Here is a 10,110-nt window from a genome sequence, read left to right as displayed (position 1 = left end):
CATATAGAGTGGTCAAAATTACATAATTGCCACCGAAGCGTAATGTGCGAGTTTGAATCCCCTTTTTTTACTAGTGCACCAACAACTCCTCAACCTTCTAAGCCTCCATTGGAGGAGTTAGTCAGGCAGATGACTATGCAAAATATGCAATTTCAACAAGAGACTAGAGCTTCGACTTAGAGCCTGACAAATCAGATGGGGCAGATGGTCACATAGCTAAATCAAGCATAGTCACAAAATTTGGACATATTGCCTTCTCAAACAGTGCAAAATCCTAGAAGTGAAAATGTCAGTGTCATCTAGGTCTACGCTTATTGTTTGAATTTAAATAATGTTTTTAATTGTTTTAAAATAATTAATAGTTTTAGCGAAAATTTATTGAGCACTTAGAATATTTTACATTATTATTTAATCATAAATCGTAATTTCCATATTAAAACCAAATTAAGAATATTTTATAACTTATTGGTAGTTTAAAATTCTTTAATTTAATTATTAAGTTTCACAAGTGTATCATATGTTTAGTCAAACTCTCTAAAGTCGAGCTCATCTAGGTCGAACTCTCTAGGCCGACCTTCATTATGTCAAGTTTTCCAGGACAACTTCTCCGGGCCGAGCTCTAATAGGCCGGCCTCCCCAGGTTATCCTCCTCAGATTGTCCTCCTTAGGTTGAACTCCTTCAGTCGAGCTTCAACACAGAGTTTCAGGATCAAGCTCTTTTAGGTCAATCTCCAAGACCGATCATTCTCGAGCAAAACCTCTTTGATTGCCCATGACCGATCAGTCATAGCATGGTTGATCAGTCTTAGTATGGTTAGAACTAAATAACATGGTTAACTAATGAGAGCATGGTCAGATTAACAATAGTAATAACAAATTAACCTTTGTAAACTAATGTCTGATTTGACCGTCACTAGATCAACAAAAAATAAAGATTCATTCATAATTACTATATATATATATATATATATAAGTCTCATAAATGACTTTAAATAACATACACAATAATATGCATTAATTGTTAATCAAACCATTATCTATTAATTTTAGTATTTTGTAACAATCTAAAGAGACCTTAAACAATGTTGACACTAAAAACCGAGTAACTAAAGACCCAAATCCCGTCCGACACACGAAACTGAGCGGATAAAGACCTAGAGTTCACCTAATCTATAGTACAACAATGATAATGGAAAACTTCAACTCCTAAGAAGTTTTAACTTCATCTGAGAATACACACTTCAACTTCTAAGAATACAGTAAAGTCAGAAATGTAAAGTTGCATTTTGCATATCATAATTTGCGCACTTACACAGAGCGAGATATTCTTTATAAACAAAGAAACGCTAGAAAAATTCATTGCGAATAAACTTAGTATAAATATATAGGAAACATTAATATATATTTTTAAAATTTATATATTTTAACTGGTCGCTATTTTTGTAAATATTATTAAATAATACCATATATTAATAACACTTTTGGAAAATTAAATAATAGATAAATATGTTTAAAAGCCATAAATATAATAAAACATAACATATTACGAATTTATAAATACAATAAAACATAACATATCACGAATTTATCGTCCATACAATAACAACTTTAATATCATCATTTAGACGGTTCCAAATTTGAAAATACTGGTCTGGACCTCCTTCATACAACAAACTCGTAAGGATAAAATGTCTAGCATAAGTAAATGAACAAGATGTCATTGGAAAGGAAAAGTGAAGCAGGAAAGGAATTTGAGATGCCAGTGCAAATGTATTGCATTGAACTTAACCGGCAATATGTATAAAATGGTAGACATATGGATCAATAAGATTGTCGGGAAAAAAATAATAAATCAGGAATCTTCATTAAGAAAATCATTGCCGCATCGTCTAGACATACTATGTTTGATAATTTTGACGACTTAGGAAAAAGGTTTATCTCAAGGCTTGTTCCTGGTCACAACTACAAGTATATCGCAAATTCACTATTGTCATCACAGCCAGTATTAAGCTACAAATTAAACTCAACTTTGAAGCAAACATCAACTTCAAGAACACAGCATTTTTCCATTGCACACTATTCTACTTCAGCCAAATAGTCATCAATTTCAGCTGGTGTCAATACCCTGCACCATAAACACACTATTATTAAGTTAACCAGTTAAATAATTGAAGTATACAAGGATGATAAGTCTGAGGTCCAGATAGGTTGAGATGCAGATAACTTGGATTGGAAGCCTCGTTTTTGTGATGCAATTTCCATGTACTTTGAAGTACTCGTAATTTATCAATTGAGACGGAACAGACAAAATCCCAAAAATCAACTCAATTGGATTACAGTAACAAGAGGAAGCAAGGTTCATATAACATAATATGGAAGGTGAAAAGCAAACTAGGTAATATTTTAGAAACACATACGCACCTGAACTTTTTATCAGCACCAATTATGCCAATTTCAATATTTTTCCCTGAGATCTGTCCCTCAAACCTGGGAAACACCCACAAAAGAAAGCAGAAGAGAAAAGTTGAGAACGTTTTAGGTTCTTCGTTAAGAAATAAAGAACACAAACCAAACAACTTCCGCATGCAAAGGAAGGTACTTCCTTTCACACAGGGTATTCCCTGGTTACACAGCCAAAGACACCATTTTCAAAAGCTACCCTAACTCCTCCCTAAAGGCAACAATATAAAGACTTTCTCAGAAAGCTCTCCCCCCAAAACAACTAACTACACAACTACCTTTTATTTTTGAATCTCCTTCCATAATACACATTCCATTTTCTCTCATTATTTCCCTGCCTAAAGGAACGTTTCAAAAGACTAAACAAAGATCGCATGTTTGTTTGAAAGAACACAAAAAAAGGTACTTCCTTTCACACAGGGTATTCCCTGGTCACACAGCCAAAGACTCTATTTTCAAAAACTACCCTAACTCCTTCCTAAAGGAAACAATATAAAGACTTTCTCAGAAAGCTCTCCCCCAAAACAACTAACTACACAACTACCTTTTATTTTTGAATCTCCTTCCTTAATACACATTCCACTTTCTCTCAATATTTCCCTGCCTAACGGAACATTTCAAAAGACTAAACAAAGATCACATGAATATAGAGCATATCGCAATAAAAAACAATAAAATGAAAACTATCAATGTTTTTAATGCAATAAACTTCGTAGATAACTTGCAAGAATAAAAAAGACATGATGATGGTTTGGAGGAATGTGCCGTAGGTAATTGTCAAGTCAAGTCAAGACCAATAAGCCAATCTTAGATGGGTTTTCCTCCTCCAAACTATAATTATGAGACACAAGCTATTATGCACTGCTATTTGTTGTAGCAGAATAACATTTGACCAAAAAGAGATGAAAATGACGCAAAAAGGTAAAATAACTATTGCACCTCCTAATCAACAGTAATCGTTAAACATGTCATTTTCACTATGGTTTTCAAATTTTAGTGCATAAACTTGTATATTATGTTCTCCTACCCTTCCTTCAGAGTCAATATTGCTGTGTGCACTGCATCATCAAGCTCCATATCATCTGTGTACCTATAAGTGGACAATCAAGTCAGCCATACAAATGATATATAAATAATTTCTCAAGCGTGCATTCTCAAGAAGACTTCAGCTACTACGGTTTAGAAGTCCTTTTAAGATATCAGTAGCTACCCTCAGCCATTTCAGCATATTTAAAGGATTTCTTAGCTCTCATTATGTGACTTGAGTATCTCTACAGATATTAATCATTATGCAGTCCAAAAACAAATATAGATGCATTCCACACATTTTTTGCTTTGAGTATTTTGATGAAAAGCTTACCTCTTCTCAAGAAAAGTCTTTGCATTAGATACATTTTTCCCCATTGCAGAAGCTTTCCAAGAAAAATATGAACCTGACGGATCTACCTAGAGAAAAAAAATTACATCAATTCACGACCTTAAATTATTTATTTCCTTAAAATTCACAGTAATTTAGACCGAGTTCAGAATTGTAGCAATATAGACAACCAATGCTCATATTTGAAATTGAACACTCATAATCAGTGAGCAACTTTCAATTATTTGAAGAGAAACTAATTCAGGTGTAGTAAAGAAGTTATGCACTTGAATACAAAAATTTTCATGATCAAATATCTTCAAAGAATCTAAGGAGCACTCATTCATTTCACCATCGAGTGAGGTTCTGTCTAGACTTGCTACATGCAAGCGATGGTCATTTACCAGGTTGTAAATGTTAATACGTAAAGAGTTACATCAGAAAAAGAATATCAACAGACCTGGTATAATTGTGGCCCATTATCATCAAACCCAGCAACTAGAAGCGACACTCCAAAAGGCCTAACACCACTATCGGAACCAAAACAGAAATGTCAATTAAAAGCATTATAAAGGGTAGAAATGGTAAGTAAATGTAGTTGGGTGCATACAGAGAGACAATCAGAGGATCAAACTAAGTTTTGTGCATTTAGAAAGCTGCTTATCAAGGATTCCTCCACTGCAAAAATATGCCTAATTTTTACATGAAATTTCTATATGGATCACAATGTTACCAATTTATCTAACATATGTCTCCAGAGGAAAAGAAAACAAAGCTCTGTAAAGATTAATCCATGCTGGTTCTTTTAGTAAAGATAAAGCTGTTTTAGGCATTTACACTTGTACTTATTCCAAGCTTCCAATATCCAAAGTGTTATAATTTATAATTATGCTCCTGGCTTCCAGAAGCTAATGGCAATAGAGATTTTGGCATACCAGTTCTTCCACATTTAATTACAACAATTAATCCCCCACAACACTGGAATTGAGAATTCTGAAAATTTGAGTTTACTGTAAAATAAACGTCTTAAAGTTAATGAGAATCTGTAGCTAAGAAATTCTGACGAGGGGAGAAGGAAGAAAAAACAAAAAATCAGAGCTAGAAATCACTCATTTAGGATACCAAGTTGTAAATGATTTATATACATGCATAAAATAAACTTATATACTGAGTTGACGAGGTAAATTGCAGTGGTAAGAGTACAGTTTACAAGGAAATAATTACCCAGACTGAGTAAACTCCTGCATTACAGCAGCAACTTCCCTGACAAGTTGAGTCACAGGAATTGGTTCCTGCAAATTTTGATCATATTATCAAATATAGCCCACAATTCACAGATGATCCAACATAAAATATCAAAAGCAAAGAGAAAGAGACAGAAAAGCATATGTATAATATTCATCAAGATCATAAATAGGGAATAATTATATTTTTGTTGCTGAGACAAACTTCATCAATAACTTAGTACTCAAAACTATCAAACAAAAAAAAAGACAGGTGTTTTATGGAAAAGCTAATTATTATTATATGAAAATCAGCATTAACAGGCATTACAACCTTCAAACAAGAATTACAAAACTCACTGATGGAAGGTTACACACCACTAATAATTCAAGATATTCAGGCTTATAAAATACAGAATTCTAAGACTCACTTACTGGAAAAATGTAGTAGACTAGAACATAAAAAAATGCTGAACTAATTTTTCTCTAATGTCAATCCAGGTCCTCAATCATTAACTATTTGGCAAAAGGTGTCACTAGAAACATTTCTCTTTACTAGTCTACACAAAAACTTCAATAAATGGGCATTATTAAGAACAAAATTTACGTTAGAACTTGAATGTAACACTGAATTTAATAGTAACAGGTCTCCAATCTTAGGGTATTAGTGGCTAGTTTTGGTTAATCCTATTATAATAGATGAATTTATGCAATCAAAACAATTATAGATGGAATCCGTCCTCTGTTTCTCCTCCTAGACATACTTTCATCATAACTAGCTAAGGCATTGCACTGACTGTAGTAGTTTGACCATCTTAATCATACAGAGGATTTTATTTAATATTATTCCTGGAAAAAAATCCTTATATTAGAATTATTTTTTCCCTTCTCACTGTATACAAAAAATAAAAGATTCTAGAATTATTCATGTAGTAAATAAAACATTCATTGCATGAAAAAAGACGCAAACCACCTACAGATGTGTAACCAAGTAACAATCCCTATGATTATAATTCATTAAAATGTCGGGTTTGAAAGTGAAGCACACTATAACTGAATTATATCTTAACTAAGTATATGCAGAACAAGAACTCATACTAAGAAGAAAAATGTGTTGGAATAGAATCTTGTATACCGTACTTTATATAATCGGTGATACTGCTCGGCCTGTTTCCTGCTTTTTCGAACCAAAACTCGAAAATCGGGACCCATGCCACTGAGCAAAAACCAAATTTAGGTCAAGTAATAAAATATTTGTAATAAAAGTCAAGGACAAATAATTATTTCCATTTACTAAAGATCAACAGAAATAGAAAAAGGTGCAACAAGCCTGCTTATGAAGTTTCAAACACATACTAAACATCATAAAATTAATTATTTCAACAGTATACTTAGAAAATGTAAAACGTGCACAGAAAGTGAATTTTTACGTTTTCTATATTTCATTTTAAAATGTCCCCAAATATATTTAAAAAGTGAACATTTAATAAACCCCTCGTGTCCTCCCTGACAAAAAAGAAGGTTAATAGTCAAAAGTCTTGCAGATTGAATCCATTAAAATTCTTTTAATTAGAGAATCTATTGAAAACCTACAGTAGTCCACCATTACATATAAAACAATGTGGATTAACAGTCTGCTACATTCAGCTATGCTTTACTAATACTTCTGGCTGTTTAAGTCAGTATTACAAGTAATAGTTAGCTGCTTACAACCAAAAACATTTTTTCTTGATTTCGCATCTAGTAAGTCCTTAATCAGTTTAAATGTGCCTTTTCAATTTCTATTTCATACATACTTAAGAAAAACATTTCACCAAAATAGTTATGCCATGTTATTATTGTCTCCCACGTTATGTGTAGGTAAATTCAATAGCACCTCATGTTTAAGAACACATTCAAAGCTAGTGTGTTGCATGATTATGTGTTAGAGTAGGTATTGAATATATGTAGTTGTATTGGAAAACTACTGTATGTTGTACAAATGAGATGTTTACTTATTAGCATTAATTACCCAGATATCGCCTTTTCCTTGTACTTTTTGGTGTCCCTTAAGCTCTTTTTATCATATTTTTAGTATATTTAAACATGTAACCACCATCAATATACAATTAATTATTGATGTTACAAAATATATTTAACTCCAAACTATTTAAATACGTGCAAAGAAACAAACCTATATACGACACCAATATTTGGTGTTAATAACTGAATTTTCTGGACCTGCAATTAAGTACAACGGAGTGTAAATGCACATAATACATCATGAATTAAGTAACTTCACTTTTTTTAATTTATATTGACACATTGCTTGCAAAAACTACATAACAGATTCATTTATCAATAGTCAGACTTTGACACATGCTTAACCATGATATAGCAAGAACACCATTCCACTATGCAAATATTTTCACAGAAAAGTAAAACAAAACAGAGCTATATATTATACTTAGAGTACTTAGAGGATAAGGAAGTGACAGTGTTAAGAGAATATGGGTGTGTTAACACACCCAAAGCATAAAAAGAGGAAGCAACAATTTATCTCTTTTATGTTGAACGGACGGTTGCAGGTTAGCAATTGCAAACCAAACACACTAAATTGCTCTGCATGAAGCAGTCATGTGATTGTTGAAAGCTACTAAGTACAATATCCAGTAAAAGCATATTATTTAGTCACCATAAATATGAAAAATAAATTGTAAACAGAGATAACAAACTGAGTATTGGAGATGTGTGTGTGGGAGTGGGGGGCGTCAGTGTTTGAGTTAAATGGACAAAACGGTGTTCATCTTCAATTTATATTTTCAACGATGAACTATCAAGCAATGTAGCTTATATTTGGATATGAATCACTGAAGGTGTTAAACCCATGTGTAAAACACACAACAGGGACACCCAGAAGGATATTAAAACGTTGGATATTTGCATAGGACAATTTTATAAAAAATTTCCATGAATAGTGAACAAAAATGGATCCAGTAATGGAAATAAACTCACTGATGCTTCATCAACCAAAATAGATGGCAATTTCTTCTCGGTAGCGATGACAACACCATTTGCAGCTGCAAAAATCAAATATCAGATATTCATTTACAACTAGCAAAATATACAGCTTATATTACAGGATCCAAGCCTACAAGACAACAGAAGAATCCACGGAATACGAGAGTAAATAGCACAAACAATAACAGACAGATTTTAGCAACCAAAATGGACCCGCAAAATGTAAAATAAGTTTTCTCCAAATTAAGAGAAATAAAAAAAAGTGAAATATCTAACTCTAGGTTCCTCTAAAGCCTACTCAGCCAAAAAAATTCGACATTTCAGAGAGCAGTATTCTCACAGAACTGAACTTAAATTCCTTCATCATGTCAAAGCCCCTATACTCAAGTATAAGCCTTCATTTGCTTCCCCACCCCTTATAACATAAGTGAAAGGTGCTCCAAAAAATAATGAATTTCAAATTGAAGAGCTAAAGTGAGGGCCATAAACAGATCCAGTCCAGAGGCAGAGATAACAAATCACCTTTAATTCCCAAAGATGTTTGCCCAGACCCAACAGCCGTCAAAGCATGCTCAATCTGAACAAGCTTTCCAGAAGGGCTGTTCCACAACACAACAGAATCCTTAGAAACACACATCATAAAATTCTCTTCATAAACAAAAAAATAAATAAATTAAATTAGAAGTTATCAGCAATAGACATACCTAAATGTGGTGAGTGAAAACGAATATTGACTATCCCCCATGATAAATCGCGGGATAATCTGCACTAACAACCTCACTCGCAAGCTACAATCACAAAGCAAATCAATCATTTTATTAACTTGTTATTGAAAAATGAAAATTAGAAACAGTTGAATGGTGGCTTTTCATACCAGCCCTAGTAAAAGAGAGAAAAGAATAATTGTCACAAAAATTAGAATGTGTGCACCTGTGAGGAGAAAAGAAAGGAAGGGAAATGAGCAAGAAAACAGTGAAAATTTTGAGTAAGGTGAACAAACCTGAGGGAGAGAGAAAGAGAAAGTGAGAGAGGTCGCAGGAGTAACGATGTTGTTCGATTATGAAGAGTGTGCTGAAGTTGTGAGACAGAAAGAGAGAGAAGGAGTAGGGAGCAAGTATCAAAATTGGGCCTTCTAATTCATCTTTATTTGGGCTTTGTTTCTGTCTATCAAGTGGCAATTGGGATGCTTCTCAATGCACCTCCAAAAGCTTCTTCTGCACTTCCAATTTTTTAAAAAATTCTACAACTGATTTTGATATAAACAAATTAAATTAAGTAAAAAAAATTAACCTCTTATCTCTCCTATAAACTCACACACCCACCCACCAGGACACACTCACAAATTTCAAATTTGAAACTCTAGAGTCTCAACGCTCCAATCCCTTTCTTATTCCTTACTGTACACTTGTTTCGACACCTCTTTCTTCATCTTCTTCATATTTGTCTCATTACACACTTTTTTGGATAGTTCTTTTCATTTCTTCTGCGATGAACAAAGGTTGCACAAGGAAGGTTGAAGGGCTACATGAAGAGGGGTTTCTTGGTCACTAGACAAAGAGAAAGGAAAGCTTTGCTCATTGTTTCTTGGTCACTTCTTCATTAGTCATGCACAGGTATTTGGTTTTCATTTACATTTATTCAAAATTTGCATAGTATATGAATTATGTGTTCTGTTTTATTAGTTGTTTGAAAGACATATGAAAAATTCGTGAAGAATGAGAGTTTTGAAATCTTACGACGTTTTAATCGAATTTTGAAATTAGTTGAAGCTTTAACCGGCTTAACCAGATTTCAAAAGCCGATTAAGGTCTCGTCAGATTTTGAAATCTAGATAAAGTCTCACCAGATTTCGAAATACAATTAAGGAATTCAACAAATTTCAAAAATTGTTATAGCTTTTATTTGATTTCGAAACCAATTAAAACTTCACCAAATTTAAAAATATGGTGAAGGCTATTTTTTAATTATTCTTTTGTTTAATTTTTTTATTAATTGTTTATGTTCTTTTTTCTAGCTTTTAATATTTTATTAATTTAGTATTTTAACATTTTATAATTTTGTTTGTCATAG

General features: G+C 32.8%; 1 protein-coding gene across 3 annotated transcripts; it reads right to left on the bottom strand.

Annotated features, from left to right (window-relative positions):
• Positions 1–1,845: 1,845 nt before the first annotated feature.
• On the bottom strand, positions 1,846–9,145 carry LOC108329335 (proteasome subunit alpha type-2-A). 3 transcript variants are annotated; one of them, XM_017563503.2, is made up of 12 exons: positions 9,041–9,145; positions 8,745–8,828; positions 8,563–8,639; positions 8,035–8,099; positions 7,214–7,260; positions 6,181–6,256; positions 5,042–5,109; positions 4,278–4,347; positions 3,821–3,906; positions 3,488–3,550; positions 2,422–2,487; positions 1,846–2,125 (listed from the first exon to the last, which is right to left on the bottom strand). In XM_017563503.2, the coding sequence occupies exons 2-12, from the start codon at positions 8,783–8,785 to the stop codon at positions 2,077–2,079; spliced, it is 708 nt and encodes a 235-aa protein (XP_017418992.1). In that variant the 5' UTR covers positions 8,786–8,828; positions 9,041–9,145; the 3' UTR covers positions 1,846–2,076. The 3 variants fall into 3 exon arrangements, 2 of the variants coding, with proteins under 2 accessions (XP_017418992.1, XP_017418993.1); XM_017563504.2 differs by having other exon boundaries at positions 8,915–9,043; XR_008247205.1 differs by having other exon boundaries at positions 2,053–2,125; positions 3,821–3,902.
• Between the last annotated feature and the right edge of the window lie 965 nt (positions 9,146–10,110).

The sequence above is a fragment of the Vigna angularis genome, chromosome 2 (genome assembly GCF_016808095.1).
Source record: "Vigna angularis cultivar LongXiaoDou No.4 chromosome 2, ASM1680809v1, whole genome shotgun sequence".
NCBI classification, from domain to species: domain Eukaryota; kingdom Viridiplantae; phylum Streptophyta; class Magnoliopsida; order Fabales; family Fabaceae; genus Vigna; species Vigna angularis.
This window is presented reverse-complemented; position numbering and strand designations above follow the sequence as displayed.

What these genes read in the sequence shown, in the direction of transcription:
- LOC108329335 (XM_017563503.2), bottom strand. Translation starts at nt 8,785, where the DNA reads ATGGGGGATAGTCAATATTCGTTTTCACTCACCACATTTAG. An exon ending in AATATTGGTGTCGTATATAG is followed by an intron (nt 6,257 to 7,213) that starts GTTTGTTTCTTT and finishes GTTTTTGCTCAG; the next exon opens with TGGCATGGGTCCCGATTTTC. An exon ending in ATGGGCCACAATTATACCAG is followed by an intron (nt 3,907 to 4,277) that starts GTCTGTTGATAT and finishes TTTTTTCTCTAG; the next exon opens with GTAGATCCGTCAGGTTCATA.